The sequence below is a fragment of the Antennarius striatus genome, chromosome 5 (genome assembly GCF_040054535.1).
Source record: "Antennarius striatus isolate MH-2024 chromosome 5, ASM4005453v1, whole genome shotgun sequence".
Classification (NCBI taxonomy): domain Eukaryota; kingdom Metazoa; phylum Chordata; class Actinopteri; order Lophiiformes; family Antennariidae; genus Antennarius; species Antennarius striatus.
In genome coordinates this window covers 4,693,475-4,719,644 of record NC_090780.1, presented here as the reverse complement: position 1 = coordinate 4,719,644, position 26,170 = coordinate 4,693,475, and the positions used below count along the sequence as shown (strand labels likewise).

At 41.4% G+C, this 26,170-nt stretch overlaps 1 protein-coding gene across 6 annotated transcripts in view; it reads right to left on the bottom strand.

The window, feature by feature from the left end:
* Positions 1-26,170, bottom strand: part of anks1ab (ankyrin repeat and sterile alpha motif domain containing 1Ab) — a 43,200-nt gene that overhangs the window by 7,070 nt on the left and 9,960 nt on the right. For 5 of the 6 annotated variants that reach the window (XR_011035460.1, XM_068316097.1, XM_068316095.1 and 2 more), the window contains exons 2-11: positions 19,046-19,118; positions 11,795-11,910; positions 8,459-8,557; positions 7,424-7,570; positions 5,160-5,267; positions 4,481-4,651; positions 2,765-2,902; positions 2,474-2,545; positions 877-960; positions 625-762 (exon numbers count right to left, since the gene is read on the bottom strand). Coding sequence is in view for 5 of the 6 variants with exons in the window: in XM_068316095.1 (XP_068172196.1) it covers positions 625-762; positions 877-960; positions 2,474-2,545; positions 2,765-2,902; positions 4,481-4,651; positions 5,160-5,267; positions 7,424-7,570; positions 8,459-8,557; positions 11,795-11,910; positions 19,046-19,118 (1,146 nt within the window). In the remaining variant the exon portion in view is untranslated. Of the gene's footprint in view, positions 1-624; positions 763-876; positions 961-2,473; positions 2,546-2,764; positions 2,903-4,480; positions 4,652-5,159; positions 5,268-7,423; positions 7,571-8,458; positions 8,558-11,794; positions 12,002-19,045; positions 19,119-26,170 lie in introns of those variants that run through there. The other variant, XM_068316100.1, reaches the window with a different exon arrangement.

Genomic DNA, 26,170 nt, shown 5'->3' with positions numbered 1-26,170 from the left:
CAAGGAAATGTCATTCTTAGCAGGTGTAGAGGTTCAATCAAACCACTCAAGGAGCCATCAACAAAACCATGTCCACAGAATGCCGAATGCTATTTTAACTGCAGGATACCAGATGTCCCACAAAAACACTTTTTTTTTCTTTTACAACTAATTACAAAATGATTTTTTACAAATAATTTATGACAAATAAGAAAAAGAAAAAGTTAATGAATTACATGAATGCTTGTGAAACATATACACCATGACTGGAAAAACTAATTTCCCCAAGGGGAATTATTAAAGTGCATTTCTTCTCTCTCTTTCTTCTTTTTCTCATGTTTTTTTATTGAGTTTCCTCGATAAAAATAGCTAAACTATTTCACTTATACCACATGCTTGATATTTAATATTAATATTATATTTAATAACACTGGCGTCACGCCCGGAGTGTCCCCTGCCTCATGCCCCCAGTTGGTAGGGATAGGCTCCAGCAACGTGCGACCAGTGACAACTGATGAAGCGGGTTTAGAAAATTAATGAATGAATGAACTATATTTAATAAATAATATTCCTATTAAAACAATAAGAACCGTAACTGAAGACGAGACTGCTCTGATTTTTCTTACAGGAAGTCATATTACTTACCACTTCCACAGTACTGAAGACGTGACAGAAATGGTGGCCGCTCTTCAGATCCTTGGTAATGTAAGCAAAAGTGCAGAGGTCATCTGGGTCCTGAGCAGCACATGAGATGTTCCTGATCTCATGCTCCGCAACTATAGTCTGATGGGCAAAGACGAAAAGCGAGAGCAAACCAGAAGCTACAAAGGGAGGCTGGGTCAACCGCAATGTTTGCATTGGAAGAAGAACACAGACTGAACCACAGACATACTTTACCTTTGTGGCTGCATCTATAAACTTGACTCCTCTATAGGTGATGGACAGAATGACAACTGGACCCTTTCTCGAATCCTTTGATTTCTGCAATGAACATGATAATACGTGTGAGCGCTATAATAACAGGCATATTTATTTACAAGATCTCTGTCTCTCTGGTAAGATATGATCCAGACATCTGAGGCTAAAATCATGAATCCACTGAATAGATACAACATTTATTATAATGACCAAGACATTTAAACAAAGGTCATGTGTAACAGACTGGTGAAACAGCTGAACACAGTTTTGCATCTAGCCATCCAGCCCACAGCCAACCCAACTACGCAATGAGCATGTGGAGTGGAATCAAAAATACAAAGGCCCAGCACAGAGATGAACGACCGATGATCTGCTGCTTCCCTTGGTGGTGGTGGGAGTTGGAGCTTTCTCAACTGGACGGAACCCTTGGAGGTCATCAGAGTGTAACTCTGTACTGTCACTCTGACAGCACTCAGGATCCTTCCTACTCGCTCAGCATTTCTATCACAGCTACTTGGTTGTGCCTCTCCATGTATGCTGACCCAGCTAGCATCTTACACCCTTCTACGACATGCTGGACTGACTCTGGGGCTTCTTTACATAGCCTGCACCTTGGGTCAGATCTACTGTGGTAGATATTGGCCTCTATTGCTCTTGTACTTAGAGCCTGTTCTTGTGCTGCCATGATCAGTGCCTCTGTGCTGTCTGTCAGGCCAGCTTTGTCCAACCATTGGTACGTGTTCTTGAAATCAGCCACTTCCTCTATCTGACGGTGGTACATGCCGTGTAGGGGCTTGTCCCTCCATGTTGTCTCCTCTTCCTCCTCAGGTTTCTGCTCTCTAAGCATTCACTGAGCAGTTCATCTTTTGGAACCATCTTCCTGATATACTCTTGGATTTTTGATGTTTCATCCTGAGCAGTGGTCCTGATGCTCACTAGTCCTTGGCCACCTCTTTCCACTTTGTGTACAGCCTCAGGATGCTGGACTTGGGGTGAAACTCTCCATGCATGGTGAGGAGCTTTATAGTATTTATATCTGTGGCTTCTATCTCCTCCTTTGGCCAGCCTATGATCGCAGCGGGATATCTGATGACTGGCAGTGCATAGGTGTTGATGGCCTGGACCTTGTTCTTACCATTCAGCTGACTTCTTAGGACTTGCCTTACTCTCTGGAGGTATTTGGCTGTGGTTGACTTCCTTGCAGCCTGTGGGATTCCAAGGTATTTGTAGCTGTCCTTGATGTCTTCTATCCTGCCCCCTGGTAGGTCAACCCCTTCAGTTCTGATCATCTTGCCTCTTTCGATACCATCCGGCCACATTTGTCTAATCACAATGACATCCCTGTGTTGTCGCTGTAGATCCTGTTGGTGTGGATCAGTGAGTCGATTTCCCTCTCATTCCTGGCATGCTCTGTCCACCAGTAGCTGGTGGACAGAGCAGTGGTGTTACTACAGACTCCTGTCTGTGCCCCGCTCATATACTGAACCATGTGCCTACTCATCTTGGTAGGTACATGGTAACTATGTACTGTATATATGCTGATTAATTGATTGGGAAATATTTACAGAATACTTGCCCTAATTTTAGCACAGGCATCTTGTGTAGACTCAATCCCTCGCAGATCCCTGATTATCATTGATCCTAGGTACTAGACAAAAAAATCAGAACACACCAGGTTTAGTTTAATTTGAAATTGATTTTCCAAATTGATGCCAACACATGGTAAAGCAGTGCAGGATGGACACTGAAGATGTACCCAATTACATTCATTATCCCAGTAAATCAGCAGAAAATTCTGTATTCTAAAATGTATATAATACATTGTGTTTGTCTGCTTTCATTCCGAAGAAACTTAAAGGGGACTCACAGTTGCCTCATACCCGCAGGAGTCCAGGATGAGTTTCTCAGGCTGGTGATGCCAGGCAGACACCGTGGCGTAGGTAGCAGAGTGGCTCGGCGGCCGGAGGTTTAAACGAGAGTCTTTGTGCCGTTCACCCTGTCTGTCCTGAATTTAAAAAACAAACAAACAAAAAAAACAATTAAAAAGTCATGTTTCATGTCAAATTTTTTTTCATAAAACCACATTCTCTGTGTGATTAGATTTATGATCATCACCATAAGATGCCTCAGTCAGTATGGGCACTAAAGTAAGAAAGTTTTTTTTTGTCATTGCTCCAGATCTGACATATTCCATCGGTTAAACCTGTAGCCGCACTATTGCGTGTCTCAGTCAAGGTAGTGAGATAAAAGACTACTTGGTCAGCATCTTCATCATGCACTGGGTCGGTCCTTTAGGTAAAGTGTAGCCTCTGTGCAGCTTTTTCATTAATCTTCCGTTATCCTCCATTTTCCTTATGTGTCCTCGGAGGTTACTTTGACCTCAGTGAGTCAGAAGCCAGGCATGCCATCCTGACTGCTTGCGAATGTGTCATAGTTTGACCTTTAGCAAATGGTAAACTTCCATCACTTGGTTATTCTTAGTGCTTAGTCTCTACCAAAAAATTCAAAGAAGCTAACAGAAGCTGAATTCAAGGCAGTGAATGAGATTTTTCCTGTCTTCGTTAAAAGATTCAGAATCACACTGGAGATTTAAAACATAAATGAAATAGCAAAAAACAAAACAAATAAAAAACAAAAAACCCCAAAACAAAACATGCAAACTGACCGTTCTGGATTCAAATGCAGGAGGACACAGAACTATTGAATGCAGCATCCTGCCGACTCTAGACACATGCAGTGACTCAGAATTCATACAGAACTCAGTCCAGGTGGAGCACCATTGGGCAGTGGCTTCGTGCAACACAACAACAACTATAACGTTCCAATAATAAGGTGTATGCTAAAAGCTTTTTTTTATACTACAGCTACAGTTACAGCTATGGAAAAATAAATGCACATATACCATGCATATAATTATATCAAAATACCCATGTAAATTAAACAGCCAATAATTTTATATCCTTGTGAAAGTGCCTTTGAAAAAAAGCTGCTAAATTCCTAATGTCACTTCAGTCTGTTTTGAATATTTGAAAATATTTGCTGTGCTCTCCAAGGGCTCTTCTGATTTATGTTTATTTTTTGCATTTATAGTTTTTTAATATATTTAATGTCTATAAAAATGTAATATTATTGGCTACTATTGAAAAGAAAATACTGAATAGTAATGGTGATGTAAGAAGTAGCTCATCTTTTGGAACTCAATAACTGATTATTGAAGAGTCTGATCCACTTAGAAATCTTAAAGTGATGACATATAATTATACGAAGGTGCATTTCATTCACAGATCGTAGACAAATTCATGTCATCTCCACTGCACTATGTGCTACTTCCTGTCACATCACTCAACTCTAATTGCTCCTTCGCTGTTTTACCTGATTATAGTCTGATGCTGTTGTTGTTCTCATGCTAATTAAGATTCAAATTAACCAGTAGCTTTTAGTTGTGCATCCGCAAGGGCTCTGTGCCTGAGACATGACATTAGTGACATACATTTACAGCATCCTCTGCTACTCTTCAGCCAGTCTCTCCCTCAGAGTGGTGGTCTCTTAGACAGTCATAAAAGTGAAAGAAGGTTGAACTCACTACGGAGCGCGGCCTCTCACTAAATGAACGCAGAGAAATGCTACAGTCTTGCTCAAATCCTCTCCGTCTCCGGTCTGACTCAGTCAACGGCAGGAGCATATCCATAGAGCGACTGGTGTAGGGGTCCATCTGACTGAGGGGTGATGTGGTCTGGGACAGGAGGTCATGGAACTACCAAATATGTACACACAAACACACACAGTACAAACACATGACACACAGCATGGATTAATGATTTGACAGCACTGTCTGCATGGGATGGATTCCCTGATTTAGATCAAAGCTTAGTTCTAAACAAAGCGAGCTTCTTCAGTGAAGATTTTCAATTCATTTTTAATCTGCCTGGGAAATCAGCCCCGAGTATTTAACTGGTGTGAATATAATGACTTTCATTCCAAAATTTGATATCTGTCACTGAAAAAAGATCCATTTTCTCCATTAGTGATGCTGGCATAGAACTAAAGCTTGCCATGCATGAATCATGTCCTTCTAGTGAAATATCGAGAACTTCAACAAAACATTTAAACAAATATGAACCTATTTCAACAGGATAAACATATTTTTTCTGATCATGTAGCCTTTTTCTGGACATTAGGGAAAGGAAACTTCAGGTCAGTGCCGCAGAATGGAGATCTTACATTACTTTAAACATCATCTGTACCTATACCACCACTCTTACCATTATGGGGGACAAACGGCGAGACTTGGAAGGAGCTTCTTCATAAGGTCTCTCTGCCAGAGAGGCAATAATCCTCCTCCTATGGCCCAGGGCAGTAATCTTAATAACCTATAGAAGTCAGTGTCAGGGCACAATATAAGGCAGAGGTTAGAGACAATATCACATCGGTACCTCACAAAGTTATCCAGAAAGAACTGACAGAGATCCATCCAAAATACACTGACACAGAGAAAGTGGCATGCACCCCTCAGCGGCAGGCATCCACAGGCAAACAGAAATGACTCTCGTTAATAATTCAGCCTCAATCTGTTTTGCCATAAGCTTTAAGTACAGCGCTGTCTCCTTTCCAGGACACTCTATAATTCAGGATCCATTTTTGCACATTGTGCTGAAATAACAGAAAGGACTTTGTTCTAGTAAGGAAAACACAAACACGATTTTCAGGTAACTTTAAGAAATTGAAAAAAATTGTAAATGGAATTTATTTCAATTTACAGCTGCTTATCAGTGTATGTTTACCTCAGACATCCTTGTTTCTTTTTTACTAATGCAACACGCATTAGCTTATTTGGCTAAAAAAAACATTAGCGGAAGAACTACAGGTTAATTTTATGTCATCAAAATTCATTATCTTAACACTGTATATTTGCATAATTGCCCGTTAATGTTCATGCTCGTAATGTAAAGATGGATACCGATTAACGTTACATTTGCAGTTATGTTGCTGCTGCAAAACATTTCATAACAGACACACACGGCTCTTTGTCTTAAGCTTAAATTATTTATTTTGTGAGATTCAGAGGCAGAAGATGCAACTGGTCTGTCCTCTGTCTCACTGTTTTCATTATAACCTTCCACCGAATCCTGAGGTGAACAGCTTGTATAAGGTGTGTGAAAGAAGAAACAATCAAATAGTAATAAAGAGCCTTGGGATCATGAAGGAATGCAAACTAGCATGTAGATCAGATTAATAGTCGATACTATTTGGTGTGATGTGCAGATCAGGATGGAAAAGACACACTGGGAAAACACTGGCAAGCTACTCAGAGGCAGTTCTGCTGCTCTGCACACAGAAAATTGTTTTCCCTGCTTTCACACCCATCTCTACTGTATCGCAGTGTGCTGGACACCATCCGTTACTCTGCGTGTGCAGTATGCTCAACTGCTGCTTTCCTCCTCCTGCTGCTGCTGCTGCTTTCTGCCATCTTGCCACTATTTTCTTTGTGTTTATCTCAGTTTAACAAACAGAAATGTAGTGACAAGTGCATTTCTGTTTGTGAGTGAATATGAATTGTATCGGATCACCTGATCAAAATGTCTTGGATCTTGCCATAATAGAATGATACCCATGTCTACATTATGGTTCTTTTGTATGCATGCATGCATGTAATGAGAAGGGGATCTGTTAACGCTGCTGACACAGTTGCACAGCGAGGAGTGATTGACTACGGTGCATCTAAAGCTTCTCTGCAGCTCAGTGATTTCAAGCCATTTTTTGGCTTATGACCCCATCAACGGCTATTTTGGACTTCTTATCACAGGCTGTGAAATTAAACTAAAAATTGATTTTTGCCTCTCAGATCAGTTCCAATGAATCATTTATATGAATCAGATGAAGTCAAATAATGAAGAACTTCTTAGTGAATTAACTTTATAGAAGGGTTTTTGTTTTGTTTTTTTGGTTTCTTTCTTGTACTGTAAATCATTTCTCAATCATCTGCATCACTTCTAAACCCTAATGTTTACTGTAGGAACCCACTGCTGCAGGCAAATAATATCCACACAGGTACAAAAAGACACATATTGGACACATATTGAAAAAAAGGAAATCAGTTATTTGTTCTTACATATTATCATTATTGGTTACATAATGTCAATAAAGACAGAACAAATTAATATTTTCTTTTCATAATATTACTCATTAATTTACATTTATTCTGTGTTTATTTTTAACGTTTATGATTGATAATTTGGTATTAAGTACTTATTTCATTATGCTGCCGGTTTATGTAAACACTGCCATCAATGGGCATATCTGTGTCCCTTCAATGCTTTACACACCTTAACCACATTCTGTACACAATGAATGCATAAGTCTTATCATTAAGTAGATCATTTGTAAGAACTTGTCGAGATTGTCCCCAAATCCACTGATGCTCATAAATCTTTGTCAGAGGTTTAGACAATGAAGAATTTCCTGGCTACAAATTGCCTGAAAGAGGCCAAAACTGGATTGTATAAAATGGTGAGAGGTGTTTTCTTACATTGACGATCTCCAGCTCCCAGAGGTTCTTAACACACTCCAGTGTGCGGTAACCACTTGACAGAAAGTTGGGCAGGTATTCATGCAGGCCGAGGCCGTCCAGCCAGGAAGCCAGAGATGTGCTGCCATCACAGCCCAGGGCTTTTATCTGGACAGAAGGGAAAAACAAATACTGTGTTTGAGAAAAAATAAATTTAAAAAAAGATGACGTTTTACAGTTTCTGCAGTAGTTCTTGCCCACCAATAACTATATCTTGCCAGTGTTGTTTTAGTATTATAACCTAAAGGCTCAAGGAATACAAATTGTATATTCAAAATCTCTGGATGATCACATTAGTTATGACTAAAGTTTTCCTCATCAGATCAAACTTTGGGGCCTAACTGCACCACTTGAATGACTCAGTATGTTCAAAAGTAATTCCACTGTGAAGCAACAGATGATCTGATAAGAAGATGACAAATGTAATGTAGGTATTAACAACAACTTGTTAGCGTTGTCATTGCAAGGCGAAAATAACATTAGTTCAATGCATTGTTAAGTCTGGTCTAGCATAACTGCAGGTTAGTGTTGTTATCTACATCTCTCTGTTGGAGGCTTGGTTTGATGTTTCAGGATTACATAGAATCTACAGGATGTATTTCCACCTTGGTGAAAGAATGGGGCATTAGCCACAAAGAAAAGGGGTAAATAGTTTTCATATCTTTTATTCTGTTTTTTTCAGGACAATTTTGTTAGTTTCTCAGGAAATAATACATGTGTTATAATGTGGAAAATATACATATTTATGGCGACATTGTTGAGTGTCTTTCCTTTCCTGCATCAGCCTGTGTTCATTCTGGGGGTTTTCTTGCTCATCTACAATTTTAATAAACATACTGATATCTACCTCAACATTGGAAGTTATGTTTTCACTGCTGTTTGTTTTTTTGTCACTCAGCAGAATTTCTTAGCACCCTTCTAGTCTGATTTTAAATCTAAGACACAATCAATCACTGTCTTTCATCGGCACTGAGCTCCCGTTACGGTCTTGCGTACCTTGGGCAAGCTGCGTGCCGCATGGAGGATTTTCTTTCTGTGTCCTGGGTCAGTGATTCCAACATCTCTGAGATCCTGGTCCTCCATCACGTTACTTCCCTACATGTGTAGAAACGCGACAGACAAAAACAAATCACACAAAACACATTCACACACACACACACACACACACACACACACACACACACACACACACACACACACACACACACACACACATAAACAAAAAGGCACACACACATACTCATACGGACATGTATGCAAAGAACACAACCACATACAAAAATGCACAGAGACAATACACAATATGGACATAATACAATAAATGAAAATAATAAATCCACTACATTGTGTATTATTGCAGTAATTTAAGACACACACACACAGTCTTAAACACAAGGTAAAAGTCCTTATGATGACATGGGTCAATGGAATGTTGTGACTTGTTATCATATACTATAACTAGTGGGGCAGCATTGTAGCAGTGCAAACACACTCTCGCTCATAAAATACACATTTACACACACATTAACACACACACACACACAGGCATTATATGCACATCTCTGACACAAGCAGTAACAGCAGAGTGGGAGGACAATGAAGTCAAATAAATTGTGCATGCCAAGAGTCATCAATCTGATGTGGTGCGACTTGGAAGGAACAAAGCCTTCATAACTGCAGCAGCTTCTGCAGGATTGCTTTGCCACTCTGGTTTGTGGAGGGAAACTAAACAGGCAACGAGGAAACAAGAATATTTCCTCATTTTATGACACAGAAACACTGAACACCTCCTGAAATCTTGAACGACAAGCAGATTCTTGTCTGTTTCTTGCAGCTGTTCATATCTGCATCTCCAGCTGCTTCGTCATCTTACTCCAGTTTATAGGCAGGAATAAAGGTAGAAGGAGAGCCTTGAAAATGTGGAGCTAAGCATTTTCCCCTGTGAACAGCTACAGATTGATTCTTCCTGGCCAAGAATGTTAAAATATTCTCTAGTCTTTAGTCAATCTGCTTTTACTGGATTGGTTTCAGATCACGATGCTGCAGTATTCTCGGGCCAGTATAAGGGTGCAGTTTGGAGATTACTCACTGATCGCTAGAATAAAGGTCAAAATGAAGCGGGGTCTGATGTAATGGAGGCCCAAAATAGATTCTCCATTTTTATTAACACAGTTTGAAGTTTGATGATGCCTCAGGAGATGCACCAAACTTATTATTTCATGCTGCATTTGAAACATGTGACGAGGATGTATGGTTCAGTTCTTACATAGCTTATGAGCTATGGTGGTTTGATTTAATATGATACGACTTGCAGATGTAGCCATGGTAGAAGTCCTTCTTCTCACAAAACCCATTCAGTTAATGCTACAGTGAATTCGAATCGCTCTATCACAATACACCACAAAGGAATTCTTTTTTAAAGTCACATTTTATCAAACATCTTTTTAGCAGTCAGCCATAGCCTGACACAGATTATTTCATGTGTGTTACAATAAGTATATTCATGGCTACATTGTAACATGGTTTGCAGAGTACAATGAAATGTTGAAGTAGGAAAGACGCAACATAAATTCATGATGGGGAAGATTTTTAGCTGTACAGAATACACCTCACTACCACATTAGTTTGAACACCAGATCAACAAATTAGAAAGCTCAAAAAACAATATCAGTCGTGGTGTCAGAGAAAGAATAGCAATTCAACTTATTTATCGTTTCTCATGTTCTATATGAGTTTGATTTCTTCACATCCGAAGCAGTTGCAATTGTAACTTGTCTTAAAATGCATCAAAGTATATATGTGTATGTATGTATGTATTTACATATGTATGTATGTATGTACGTACGTATATACTGTACATACATACGTACATACTGTATATATGTATGTACAAAAAACACATATCCAGAAAATCCTGATCATCATGCAACCATCAGTTCTATAACAAGTTTATTTTTGTTTCCTTTTAATAAATTACTACCAATCTATCTGTCTGTCTGCTTCTCTCTGATGTAAACACTTTACTGCTCTGTTTGTAGCCCACATTGCTCACCCCAACTTCTATGATGGTATATGAGAGAAATACTCTATTCCTTCATGTTTGCTGTCCATTCATGATGATAAACTACAAATTGGAGCCTTCAGCTGTGCCTTATAACAGGAGTGACCACATGGTTATGTTCAAGACTCATATTATGTAGTGATCTCATGATTTACCAGAAGGAAGAACGGATCAGAGAACTGTCCGTCTGAACACTGTCTGAATACAACTACTTCTCTGCACTCAGTGGCTGCACTTAACTGCGCTCAGCTGTAACAAACCGATGTAACATATAGCCCATAGTGCAAATGCAGCTTTGTGGTTTGGGAAATGTCAGCATTTACCCTTTGGAACCAGTTATTTCTGTGTGCAGCCATGTTTTTGAAACAATATAACCAGGGGATTGAAAACTTAATGGTGTTTTGTTTTGTGCTTTTCTTTTCTTTTCTTTTTACAATCACTGCTAAATGCAATATTAAATTTCACTTTGTCGCTCATTTTCTATTTCCATTCAGGTATAATGCATAATATAAATGCAAAAATGTATCTGTCTGTATCTGTTCTTTAAACTACAATACAAGACAAATCATGTGGTCGTCGATCATTGAGTCACTAAGGAAAATGTACATTTTTAAATAACAGTAAATGTCTGCATGCAAACATTTTATAATTAAAACCAGAAAGTATGCACTATGCAGATACAACAGAACATGCTGCTGCAGTGTAATCACACATTGAGTAAGTAGTGCAGCACTGGATTTCAAGAGATTTGCCAAGCAACCATGCAAATTGTTTCATCTAGAGTGTGTCTGGTTTGTGGATTGATTGTCCAGGCCTCTTTACACACAGGTCAAGTTGAGTCGCTGCAAATGAGTGGATTCAATATTGGAGGAGGAGGTGGCTTTTAAATTGTGCAGTAAATGAGATTGCATGATTGGGATTGCTGGGAAACGTTAATAGGTTTTGGTTGTCATTTGTCTTGCTATTGGTGACAACCCATATTCTTTGTAGGGAGGTGAGAGAAACCATATATCATAGCAGGGTCATGGTATGCACAGAGGTGAAGATGAGCGATAAAGGGAAAAAGGGGAAGGAAGACAAAGGGTGCAGAGGTGAGAGGAGAAGAAGAGTGAAGAGAGGGAGGGGTAAAGTGCAGAGCTAATGAGAGACAAGCAGAGGATGAAAGTAGAGTGGTGACATGAAAGGATGCATGCAACCAGGTTGACATGAGGAGAGGCAGGGTGATTTCAAGTGGAAACGATCCCTGAGATGACCTGCTGCAGTTGACTCACCATGAATCGTAGGTCGTCGAAGCCATTGAGCAGGAACTTGCTCTCATACTGCGGCAGCCCCACGTGCTCCAGCCACTCTCCCACCGGCTGGTCCAGGGCTTTACCACAGGCCCCATCTGCCGAGAGAGGGAAGCGCTTCAGCAGGGAGAAGCCGTTCAGCCGGTAGCAGCGGCACTCAGAGGACGACACATGGCATTGCCACATCATCCTCGGCCAGCAGAGGCAGAGCCGAGTGCAGCAGCAGCAGGCAGGGTGGGGGGGAGACAGGGTCCAGGCCGGGGGTGAGGGGCTCCCAAAGTAAAGGCGGGGGCCCAGCTAACTCAAACAAAAAAAAAAAAAAAGAAGGGCCCTGCTCAAGCCCTGCAGGGGACTGACTAGGCTAATATACACCCACTGGTATTAGTGTGACTGACTGGAAATGTCAAGACGAGGGTGGAGGTAGTGCAGGGAAGGATGCCCATCTGAAGCGTCACTAAACATTCCTTTAGTGAGCAGATGAACAAGTGTAGAACAAGCGCCTAGCTAGTCCAAAAACATCATTCTGAGCACTGCACAACAGAAAATGAAACTATTTAACATTAAATCAGACATTTTCACACATCACACATTATTTACTCTAAAGCCATAATTGTTTTTTCTTTCTTTCTTTTTCTAAAATCAGTGAGAACTCCATTACGACGTGACAAAAAAAAAAAAAAATCAGTTTCTCATTTCACTGGTCAGGGTTTTCACCACATACTTGTAAAGCTCTGGCTGAGTCCCATGGCTTCATTGGTCAACCTCTTTGAGAGCTAGGACAACGGCTCATACAATGAAGGTAGCAGCATTCTAAAGCACTGTTGAGGTACATGTTATTTTTTAAACAAGGAATACACATTTGTTTAAATAATTAGCTGTCCTCAGTCCAAAGCCATAAGGAGTGTGGTCAGGTAGACATATTGTAAATCCTACATCACAAAAAAAAGAAAGAAAAGAAGAAATCTTGGCTTAGGATTTCCACAGTGTGCTCATTCCAAACTCCTCAATTCATAATCAAATCCAGGTATAGATCCCTTTGTAAAGCTCCAGGTAAACTGGCTTCCTGTGGTGATAGGCTCAGTGTCCTTGGTGCTGCCTGTGCTGCCCACATCCACTCTCCTCAGCAGGCTGCTGGCTGCGTGGCTCCACCACAGTACGTGCTGCTCATCTCCAGCAGCAAATCCAGGTTCATATCCTACAGATGGCAGGTGAGCCTTTTGACTCCGACGAACGGATCACTGCAGGACAACGTTGCAGGTAAAGCTCGCTCCCCCACCCCCCACTTCCAACTCAAGCCCACCAGGTTCTTCCCCTTGCTGGGTACAGCTAGATGCCTCGGTGCTCAGGGCAGAGGTTTGCTGCATCCCCTGCCGGTCTGAGACACGCAGGCAGCGCAGATGCAGTCACGGCAGCTTCTCCTGGCTCTCACGCTCCAGCCCTCACTGCTCGCGGGGCATGCTGTCCCGATGCCAGCGACTTCCACACAGGAGATCACACATCTGCCTCAACCTCACCCGTGTCCTTCCATCCACGACAGACAGCAGACTCACTGATCATTCCCCCCTTTTCATCCAACCAAATCCCTCAAGCTCCTCTTTTCAACTGCCTCCCTCCTCGCTCTTGTCTCTCTCTGCTTGCTGTCTCTCGCTCTCATAGCCCCATTCCCACACTATGTGATCGCACTGCAGGGCTGCCGTATGCTGCCTGATGGAGTGGGGTGCTGCTCCACGTAACTGCCTCCCTCTCTCCCTCACCCTCCTACTATATCAATTCCCCTCCCTCCACCTCTCTTTTCTCTCTTGCTGTCAGGCTTGCACTCCTTCTTACTCGTACTCTTGCTTGTCGCGTCTTGCTCTCAAATTCACACACACCCACACACACACACACACACACACACTTCTCTCTTCATTAATTTTCTCTTTCCCCCGCTTCCATCTATTAATTTCTATTTTTTTCTATCTTCTCTGTCCTGTCTGTCTCTCTCTAGCCTTACCCCACTTCACCCCTTCTCTCCTCTGACTCCCCTGATTAGAATTGCACAGAGGCATCTCTCAGTGCAGGGAGAGCAACACCTTCAGAGCCAAGGAACAGGCACTGACAGTCAAAAACCACTGTCTGCATAGAATGACCACAATGTAAGAAGATGACAATTGGTTCTCCTCCTCCCCAGCAACAATACCAGTTTAAGGGGTGTAACGTGAGTTGTTGAAATAATGAGCCTCGTGAAGCCTGTGCTTGTTAGCTGAAGGATTTAATTCATTTACATCTTGCTCTGACAATAGGACAAGTGCAATCGATTCAAGTCAGCAAAAACCTCTAATGGACTCATATGAGAAGAGAAGAGAAGAGAAGAGAAGAGAAGAGAAGAGAAGAGAAGAGAAGAGAAGAGAAGAGAAGAGAAGAGAAGAGAAGAGAAGAGAAGAGAAGAGAAGAGAAGAGAAGAGAAGAACCTGCAAATGCAGTGGCAGACTGTGCATTTTACACCTAGGCCTTCAGTGATGTCTTACTTAGTCAAACTTGCATAAATACATCCCATAATACTGTTAGTGGCTCCCACCACTGCCACCAATATAGCGTTCAGGACTGAGGCATTTATAACGTCTCTCAAATGGGATAAAAATCATCACTTCTGAAGAGGTTTCAGCCCTACTCCTTTAATTGTCACTCGCACAGAAGAACCCATGGCCACACCTTTAACAGACGTCACACAACAACGTCACAGAACAAAACTGACTGAAATGACCATCATTTATGACACCACAGCTAGAGAAACAAAATACAGAAATACACTAACTAGCGGGAACCAGTGGAAATTCCACGATAAAACAATGATTTCAGACTTCGAACCAAACATATGAAAACAAATGTATTGGTATTATAAACACACAGAGTTCTCCCACCAGCAGGCAGCGCATCCCAGTCTGACCCAGAACTGGCGTCGGCGTCTGGCAAAGAACGTGAATGAATGAATGAATAAAATAAATAAACTTATTACTCATAAAGAAAGAAACAGACAGATTGTCAAGCATGTTTATCAAAGCGTCTTCAACGATGAGCTGTTATGTATATATACTATATATATATATATATATATATATGTAGTATATATATATGTAGTGTATATATATATGTAGTATATATATATATATATATATATATATATTTAGTGAAACATTTATTTAAGGAAAACATTTATTGAAGGAAAATGCATTAAAATGTAATTAACTTTTATCACAAATATTATGATTTATGGTAATGTTAGGCCAGCTTTGCTGGCCCTGACAGCCCACCACTGTGTAGATGTCTTTGGTCCAACTCCATTACTGTGCTTTGCTTCCAGATGCTCGAGTCACCTCATCAATTTTTAGCATACTTGAAGGGAGACGACTGGATAAACAAGAGAGATGATTTAAAATTTAGACTTAAGGTAATAAGGCTTTAAAGAATTACAGCTTGGAGTGTAAAACCTACTTTTGCCTGATAAGTCACTGGAGCTGCAAACGTAACTGATTAATAAGTCTGTAAATTGAACTTCTTGAAAACAGCAAACATTTAGCTTAACAGTCGTGATTTTTTTTTCCTTTGTCATCTGTGATTAGTAGTTTAAACTGTTTGGATACTGAATTCCTGCTGGGACAAATGAAGCTGTTAAAAATTTCATAGGATTTCTTTCTACAGATTATAGTATATGCAGTGAACTCATAATGAAAGTAAATATTATTTGCAGCCCTACAGCTCTCATTGTCCATCACTTGGGGGAAGGGGTGGTGGCTAGGGGAGGGGGGCCTCTGCCAACACAAGGAAGCAAAGTGAAGGGCTATTGATTGAACCTTCTCCATAATTGACTGCCTGCACCCCCTTCGCACCGGCATTAAAAATCAGGTAAAAGGCCAGGTCCAGTCTCTGTGACCTGTCAGTCATCTACAAGCGCCAACGCTCATCATTCGTTATCAGGAAGAGAAGCTGCTGTCAGACATTACTGAGGAGAAGGAGAGGGTGAGGGAAAGGGAGAGAGGGGATGAGTAGGAGGCAGATAAGAGACAGAAAAAGACTAATAAAGGAGGAGGTGATGAAACATATGGGTGAGATAAGATGGTAAGAGGAAGTACGAAGGCTTGAAGCGGTTTAATTATGATTCACCTTAAAATCCCACAACTCTTCCTCCCCCCTCCTCACTCTTTCCTCATTTGTCTTAAGCCAATGTCAGCTCTCCTACCACAATATCCCAATAAAGACTGTTAAAAATATCTGCCACCCTATCCAATTACCCTGATTCATTTGTTACACTAACACCTCGAAAGGTAGTAGGACCTAATTACCGACTGACGACGTTTACAATGCTCCTCCATTGGGGGGAACTGGGTCATTATCTCATCTGCTGTTAAGCAGGCCAACCTGTCAATTTACTCTACGATTGTTATTCTGCTGAGTTCAGGTCCAGATGTGGCTCTGAGGAGCACCCAGAAAGGCCTGTTTACAGCACAGAAGCTAGAGGTTGTGCCTCGATAGAACCGGGCCTCTTTATCGTTGCAGTAGAAAAGCTTGTCAACACCCTAGCTCAGGAGAAAATGAGCTGCAAAGCTGAATTAATTCAGGGAAACTGAAGGTGAATTCTTTTCCTTTGAACGTCAGAGCCTGCCTGTACAAAAACTGAGCAGATGCCGCCTGTGTGCCGTGAGCCGAGCTCTCTCTCTCTCTCAACTCCCTCTCTCTTCTTAAGCTCATTTAGTCAGTGGTCTTTTAGCACACAACCACGTCACTCGATATGGTCGCTCAACACAAACAACCTTATCATACAGCACGAATTCTTGTACAAAATTGTAGGGATGACATATGTAGCCGCAAAACAAAAGGTTCAAGAAACTGATTCCAAAAAGATGAATACTCTGTCCTTCATTCGTGATGAGAGGGGCCGCATATAAATGAATGTGGAAGGGATGGAATGAAATGTTTTCTCAGGTCAAATAACGATGGAGAAAAAGAGTAACAACTGTGTTTTCCATGTTTGTAGGATGCTTATCAATCTCCTGTCTCCTCTCTACCCAGATGATGTGTCTTAATGGTACCTGTTTTCTTTTTACTATTTTAAGGAAAATTGAAAAATGACCCTAAGCTGGAAATAAACAAACATCACCAAAATCAAACTCCACAACTGTTTGTGCACAATGATGAAATTGGAACAGCAACTGCATGACTCAGCAGAATCTGGGACACTTTCAGCGTGCCTTTTTCAAACAAGGCTTATAAATAGCACACACCTTTTTGTGTAGAAGAAAACAAATGTGCAAACAACATATTTCACCTTATGTAATAGTAACCTCAGGTTTTAACTGTTAGCGTAGCAATTAGTATAAGAACACTGGGGTTTGTGGAAGTTCAAGTTACAATTAAAATCATAAATCCACTCTGCAGAGGAAAACTGCTTTTGCTTTATGAGTGCTTTGCTAACATGAATCTGCTTTTGTCTGAAAATAATTTTATAAATGTTTTTCAACGGGACTGTGTAAAGGTTAATAGCAGCCTGGAAGGAATAGATATACATTTATACACAATAAATAAAGGTATAATAACAATACATTTTCTTTTAACTATCTACTTTTTTATTTTGTCATCATTTTTAAATGAAATCATTTAAGAATTGAATTTGGTTTCAATTTTCTAACTCGTTGCTTTTAAGAAGGTACTCCGAACTGTTTTTTGCTATGAAATCCAGTATAGGGCTGGAGCAATGGGAAGTGTTGTTGCCTCACAGTAAGAAGGTCCACCTTGTGCCTTTCTTTGAGGAGTTTGTATGTTCTCCCTGCATCTGCTTGGGTTCTTTCTTGGTTCTCTGGCTTCTTTCCACCTCCAAAAAACGTGCAGTTTAGGTGAATTTCTAGATTCATATCTGTATGTATGACAGTGAGCATGTATGGGTGTCTGTTGGCCCTTCTATCTACTGGCAACTTGTCCAGGGTGTACCCCACCTTTTGTCCATAGTCAGGTAGAATAGGCACCAGCTAAACCTGTGTCTTCTATTTGGATAAGCAGCTGAACACAAGACAATTACGACCGTCTCATTTTCAAGAAGATGAATGAATGAAGTCCCATATATGTAATCCATCCATCCATCCATCCATCCATCCATCCATCCATCTTTCACCGCTTATCCGAAGTCGGGTCGTGGGGGCAGCAGCTTCAACAGGGAGCCCCAAACGTCCCTTTCCCCGGCCACATCCACCAGCTCTGACTGGGGGATCCCAAGGCGTTCCCAGGCCAGTGTTGAGATATAATCCCTCCACCTGGTCCTGGGTCTGCCCCAAGGTCTCCTCCCAGCTGGACGTGCCAGAAACACCTCCCTAGGGAGGCGTCCCGGAGGCATCTGCACCAGACGCCCAAACCACCCCAACTGACTCCTTTCCATATATATAATATACTGTAAAAATTTAAAGTTACATTTACTACATAGGATCTAGATTTATAAAGAAAGTTAGGCAGTAACATTGGTAAAACATTTTCTTTTCTCATTTGGAATAAATCTTAATTTTATTAATTCAGATATTCATTCATTCACCTTCTCTGATAAGCATTACTCACTTTCATAAAGCATGCTATGCATAATCTATTAAAAAAAAAAAAGGTCATCCTGACAAATCATCTGTGTCTTCTAACAGGTAGTTCTAGGCTTGGGGACATAAACAGTACATAATATTACATGATGAAACCTAATTGCAGAGTGTCTCTGTCGGCACGTCCATACTGTATAAACAGTTCAAACAAACTGAGCTGATGCCAGCTGGCTCCTCAGCCTTAAGGACACTGAATTAAGATTACTATCAATTCAAGCCTCACTGAGATGTCAAATATATCTACAGAAATTGGCAGTGAGGGGAATAAAAAAAAAGAGACTTCCTTTAAAGTCTCAAACAAATTCCAGCTCAATGAGCATTCCTCCATCTTTTACAGGTGTGCTTGAATACTGAATAACAACCGCTAACAGATGTAACATGGTGTAAAGGTTTAGTCACTTTTAATATTACATGCACAGTAATTCATATCTTGGGACCTGAATGGGATGGCCGTCAGTGCAGCAACAATGGCAATTAAGAGCTTTATAAATGGTTTATGCTTAAGTGTCACATAATACCACAAACCCAGTCGTCATTTTGAATTACATAATCAATAAATTACACTCCATGTCTATAAAAAAAGAACAATCGCTTCTATCTGCATGAAGAGGTGGTGAAACATTACCAGAGCCCAGGTTGGGATGTGTCGTTTTGGATATCTCAATGCCTGCTCCAATCAAGTCCATGATCTTCTCAATCTGTGAAACAAAAACATAAGAGACAAGTACTTATGGATGCACATCATCCATGAATTAAAAACACAAAATAAACTGTTCTTTTCTGCACCATTCCACCACAGCCAAAGTACTTTAAAAAAAAGGACACTGAAGAAGTGGCATTGGGTGAGAAGACAAAGAGCTGCTGCAGCTGGGTGTGCTGAGAGGGAGGCAGAGTGCTTGGCCATGATGGATCGCAAGCAGCAGTTGAACATGAAGAAAAATTCAATTACTAACCTTAGCAAAAATATGCCTGCCTACTCAGAAACTTTTAAACAAGAGACAGTCTATGTTTATCTTTGAAACTATGACAATAATAATTATTAGGGCTGACACTGATAGGATAACTAATAGTTTTGTATTTTTGTTACAAAGAGATTTATGCACTTTATGCAGACTAGAGGTGCTAGAACACGTAATAAGCATGGGTGATTTTACATCCCATAGCTCCAATCAAATTTGCTGTGTTACTTTTCCACCTCTGCTGACCTTTGTAGAACACTGGGTCTTCTTGCCGGCTACAAAATATGAAGTATATAGTATTATAAAATGTTGAAATGATCAGGCTTCCATCTGCTCAATATATATATCCATACTGTGCATTCATATTTAAAGATTTTTTCCAACTCACCCTCCATAAATCCAGATTTTCTGTTGACTTCTATTTTGGTTGTTCTGTCAGACCTGTATTGTTCAAGCTTCAAATCATGAAGCAACAGTTTATGGCAACGTTAAGTGTGTATAAGGCTGCATGCAACAGCTTAGAGAGCAAATCAGTGAAGTGTTCCTTAAGTGCTCAGAGCAAAATCTGTTTATCTAGGTAATCGCTTACAATCCTGGAGAGACAAAATATATTTCCAGTTTGATTGCTTGTTTTTTATTTTGCTCAATAATAGAACAGTAACTCTGGCAAAGAGCTGTGTTGTATGCTCCTCTTGACATAAGTAGGTAAGACAGCTATTTAATGTTGATATTTGCTTTTCAATATAAACTCCACAGTTTATTTCAGATATAGTTTTGAAGTAAGGTTAAATTACATGAATCACTCCGTAAATGTCCGTTTAAATTAAGGCGTAGCCAGCAGCTGACTGGCTTCGCTTAGGAAATGGGAAAAATCAACTAATCGCAAACCAAATTTGTGGTTAGGTCGACCTCCTGTCAATGTCAACTAATGAGGAGTCAGCGTAAATAAATAAAGTCTGTTTCACAATTTTTTTTTGTCAATTAAAGTCAAATTCATATTAATCTAAAAATAAAATTAAAACTGATGTCAACAGAAAATGAAAATTTAACAAGTAGGATCCTTTATAAGTGTTGTGACTCATATAAAATGTTGTAGTAATCCATCTCATCTACTAATAAAAATGATCACGCATGACATCGTGTGGCTTAGGTGTTTGTTTTTTCATTTGTACCAAGTGTCATATTGTCCGTATGTAAATATTCACAATAATATATTTTTATCACCAAAGTAATCAAATCTTAATATTCCATCCATCCATCCATCTTCCACCGCTTATCCGGAATCGGGTCGCGGGGGCAGCAGCTTCAACAGGGAGCCCCAAACTTCCCTTTCCCGGGCCACATCCACCAGCTCTGACTGGGGGATCCCAAGGCGTTCCCAGGCCAGTGTTGAGATATAATCCCTCCACCTGGTCCTGGGTCTGCCCCGAGGTCTCCTCCCAGCTGGACGTGCCAGAAACACCTCCCTAGGGAGGCGTCCCAGAGGCATCCGCACCAGATGCCCAAACCACCTCAACTGACTCCTTTCCACGCGAAGGAGCAGCGGCTCTACTCTGAGCCCCTCGCGAACAGCAGTGTTTCTCACCTTATCTCTAAGGGAGACACCAGCTATCCGCCTGAGAAAGCCCATTTCAGCCGCTTGTATCCGCGATCTCGTTCTTTCGGTCATGACCCATCGCTCATGACCATAGGTGAGGGTAGGAACGAAGATTGAACGGTAGATGGAGAGCTTTGCCTCTCGGCTTAGCTCCCTCTTTGTGACAACAGTGCGGTAAAGCGACTGCAATACCGCTCCTGCTGCCCCAATTCTCCGTCCAATCTCACGTTCCATTGTTCCCTCACTCGTGAACAGGACCCCAAGATACTTAAACTCCTTCACTTGTGGAAGGACCTCATTCCCCACTTGGAGAAGGCATTCCACCGGTTTCCTGCTGAGGACCATGGCCTCAGATTTGGAGGTGCTAATCCTCATCCCCGCCGCTTCACACTCGGCTGCAAACCGGACCAGTGAGCGCTGCAGGTCACAGGCTGATGACGCAAACAGGACCACATCATCTGCAAAAAGCAGTGATGCAATCCTCAGGCCACCAAACTGTAAAGCCTCCTCACCACGACTACGCCTCGATATCCTGTCCATGAAAATCACAAACAGAATTGGTGATAAAGCGCAGCCCTGGCGAAGGCCAACAGCTACTCGGAACAAGTCCGACTTACTGCCGAGAACCCGAACACAGCTCTCACTTTGGGCGTACAGGGATTGGATGGCCCTGAGAAGAGGCCCCCTCACTCCATACTCCCGCAGTATTTCCCACAGTATATCCCTGGGGACACGATCATATGCCTTCTCCAAGTCTACAAAACACATGTAGACTGGATGGGCATACTCCCAAGCCCCCTCTAGGATCCCTGTGAGAGTAAAAAGCTGGTCCATTGTTCCACGACCAGGACGGAACCCACATTGTTCCTCCTCAATCTGAGGCTCGACAATCGGCCGGACCCTCCTTTCCAGCACCTTGGAGTAAACTTTCCCAGGGAGGCTGAGGAGTGTGATGCCCCTGTAATTGGCACACACCCTCTGGTCCCCCTTTTTAAAAAGAGGAACCACCACCCCAGTCTGCCACTCTTTCGGCACTGTCCCAGATTTCCACGCAATGTTAAAGAGGCGTGTCATCCACGACAGCCCCTCAACACCCAGAGCCTTCAGCATTTCCGGGCGAATCTCATCAATACCCGGGGCTTTGCCACCGTGCAGTTGTTTAACTACCTCGGTGACTTCGCCCCGAGAGATTGACTCTGATCCCCCATCATCCTCCAGCTCTGCCTCTGCAACAGAGGACGGGCCATTTGGGGTAGTTGGATTCAGGAGTTCCTCAAAGTGTTCCTTCCACCGACCGACAACCTCCTCAGTCGAGGTCAACAGTGTCCCATCTTTGCTGTATACAGCTTGGATGGTTCCCCGTTTCCCCCTCCTGAGGTGTCGGACAGTCCTCCAGAACAACTTTGGTGCCGTCCGATAGTCCTTCTCCATGGCCTCTCCGAACTCCTCCCACACCCTCTGTTTTGCCTCCATCACAGCCGAGGCTGCAGTCCTTTTGGCCTGTCGGTACCCTGCAACTGCTTCAGGAGTCCCCAGGGACAACATGCCCCTGAAGGCCTCCTTCTTCAGTCGGACGGCTTCCCTGACCACCGGGGTCCACCACGGTGTTCGAGGGTTACCGCCCCTTGAGGCACCCAAGACCTTGAGACCACAGCTCTCAGCTGCAGCTTCAGCAATGGAAGCTTTGAACATCGACCATTCAGGTTCAATGCCCCCAGCCTCCACAGGGATGCACGAGAAGCTCCTTCGGAGGTGTGAATTGAAGGCCTCACGGACAGAGTCCTCCTCCAGACGTTCCCAGTTCACCCGCACTACTCGTTTGGGCTTACCAGGTCTATCCAAAGGTTTCCTCCGCCAACGGACCCAACTCACCACCAGGTGGTGATCAGTTGACAGCTCTGCCCCTCTCTTCACCCGAGTGTCCAAAACACACGGTCGAAGATCAGATGATACGATCACAAGATCAATCATTGACCTCCGACCCAGGGTGCTCTGGTACCAGGTACACTTATGAGCATCCTTGTGTTCGAACATGGTGTTAGTTATGAACAATCCGTGACTAGCACAGAAGTCCAGTAACATAACACCGCTCGGGTTCAGATCAGGGAGGCCATTCCTCCCAATCACGCCCCTCCAAGTGTCTCCATCATTGCCGACGTGTGCGTTGAAGTCCCCCAGGAGAACAATGGAGTCCCCTGCAGGGATCCCTTCAAGGACCCCATTTAGGGACCCCAAGAAGGCCGAATACTCTGAACTGATATTTGGTGCATATGCACAAACAACAGTCAGAGTTTTACCCCCCACAGCCTTAAGGCGTAGGGAAGCGACCCTCTCATCCACCGGGGTAAACTCCAACACAGCGGCGCTCAGCCGGGGGCTGAAAATCTTAATATTATTATCATAATATACAGTCATCTGCAGTTAAGTATAAGAAATTTCTCTACACAACACACAGGCAACATGACATTCATGTTTGAAGGATAATACCACACATGAACCTTGAAAGATTGGCTTAAATGTGTCATCTGATTTTTCCTAGCTGGTGGGAAAGACTCTTAAGTACAAGATTTGCCAATTTACCAGCTGGGATCAGCAAAAATTCACTGCAAATCTGTTTGAGAATTAAATTTGAAATCATCAGTTGTCAATTCTCAATCAGTTCTGACTTTTTTTTTTGCAAGCCTGTTAGTGACACCAGAGACACAGTCAGGGTTATTTGATGTAATATTTAGTGTTTGAAAAAGCCCTATGCAGTTTGCTAGTGGCATCAACACTGTGGAAAAGCCTTGATTCATTTGGAAGTCAGGCACATGGGATGCATTGCATCTGCCTCTAGATATTCAGACCTCACATTACTCTTTGAATTAACCCAGTTACATTCTATATCATACAAACACACATCAGGACTGTGTCACATCTAAGCTTGAGTGCACCTTTAAAACCTGCCACCGAGGTACTGCTTCTTAGGAACCATCATCATAAAGTACTACATAAGGTTTCATAACATCATTTCACTTCCAAGTTCAGTCACTGTGTAAAGAGTCAGATGTTTGGCTCTGGTTTAAGGTGGAAATATTGAATTTATACTGCCTTTTTGCTTGAAGAAAAATGCTATAAAATACATAGTTTGGACAAAAGTATTACAACCCACCTCTTAATGACTGAAACTGGGTTTTTCATCCAGTCCCATTTCCACAGTTGTGTGAAATGAAGTACTTAGCTGTGCAGTCTGTGTTTATGAACATTTGTGTGAATGGCTCATTCGGAATAGCTCAGTGAATTGAAGTCTGATTCTGTCATAGGATTCCACCTTTGCACTAGTGCACTGCAGTTCATGAAATGTGGAAGTGGAAAAATTTGGAAGAACAGCAACTCAGCCATGAAGTGACACACCACATAATGTCTCAGATTGGAGGCTAGAGAATGCTGAGGTACACAGTGCTTAAAAATCTCCAACTCTCTGTTGGTTCCAAACTTCATCTGGCGTTAACATCAGCATAAAAATTATACAATACATTAACTATTCACAAATGTATGAAAGAACTGTGTTAAAGCAAGTTAAAAAAAAGGCTCTTTTGGCAGATTTGAACGCTAAGCTGGAAAGTAGAAAAAGACTGTTCTCTAGATGGACAGTTTAGTACTTTTAACTCAAGTTAATTTGCTGTTTCTTTCTGCTGTAATACAGACCTTTGTGATGAGCGTTAAATTTGTGTTGCATGTGTTCTCAGTCCAGCTTGTGTCTCATCTAGTCAACCAAATCTAGTTTATAAAATAATGTGATATAATCTCATACAATGTACTTTAGAGCTAAGGGGTACAGCATTGTCCTCGGAGTCAGTGTCTCCTTCACATGACTGATGGCAGTGAGCCCAAAACGGGACAGATAATGGAAATGATGGCTAGATGTTATAAACAGAAACGGATGCCTGCCTCACTGGCACTGGTCTGGAAAAAAGGATTATTGCCTCAGCATCAATGTCAATAAAGACAGATGGGCCAGTATCTCCATAATCTGACAGCTTTAAAACCACACAACATAAATAAATCAAAGAATGACAACAGTATATTCATCATGGCCTTCATGGTCTACCATCAATGTGAGGTAGGAAGGTGACAAATAGGTAGATCTCATTCTGCACATGTAGTCATCTTTTGCAGATAAAGAAACATATTTTTATTTCCATCCCACGATTCTACATTACCTTAAGGAAAATATCACTAAATGCTTTCATTAATCAGTAAATAAAGTATTACCTGCTGCTTTATGAAGCACTTTTGGTATAGTTTACACTGCAACCAGCATGTCTGGTAATGCTACCAGTGGGATTTACTGTCAGATTATCATAAATTAAACACACCAAATAACACTGCATTTTTCTACTTTTTCATGACAAGACTTGTGTATTCTATATGTGACCAAATGATCAGAGCTAGGGATGGAACGTAATTGTTTGAACCTCTTCTGAGACAGAATTTTACTGTTTTATGTTTAAAGTTTGTTATGTTTATATCTATTAATTATTGAATGCATAACTTCATATATTTCTTACATTATAATTCTTTTAAGTTATTACACATCTACATTTCCATCATCATACACCTGCATCACAAAACAGTAAAAGATGAAACATGTTGGTGCTCATGGCCTTGCTATAATGACTATAAAATGAACAATGGAAAATGCTTTTACTCAACGGCCAACATCTTTTTTATACTATGTTGTCAGAAAAAGGATTCCTATTCAATGTTGAATTACTGTTTAGAAAAAGTCTTCCAAATTATATTTGTATTTTCTATTTTTTTAAATGCAAAGATATTGTATATCTGAAAACAATTTGCAAAAAGGTATCATATTCCTTTTTCAATTTTAGAAAATTTTAAAAATTATCTCTGAATCACATCTTTGTTTTGGACTAGATCCACCCCTTGCATAGGTGAAATAACATTATAGGTGAAATAGACTCATGTTTCACCTGCTGACAAGTTTTATGGCTAACATGGCAGATGAGCAGGACTTGTGCCTCTCACCCACCCAGCCCCCACCAAAAGCATCGCTCCTGTTCTCATATTCATGCATCACATCTGTCTAACCAGATCTGGGATGTGTTCACTCTGCCGTGTCTCTCTTTATGAATTATAAATTTCACATACTTAGATTCCCTCTTGATCAGCTAGATTACCAACATGAAAATAT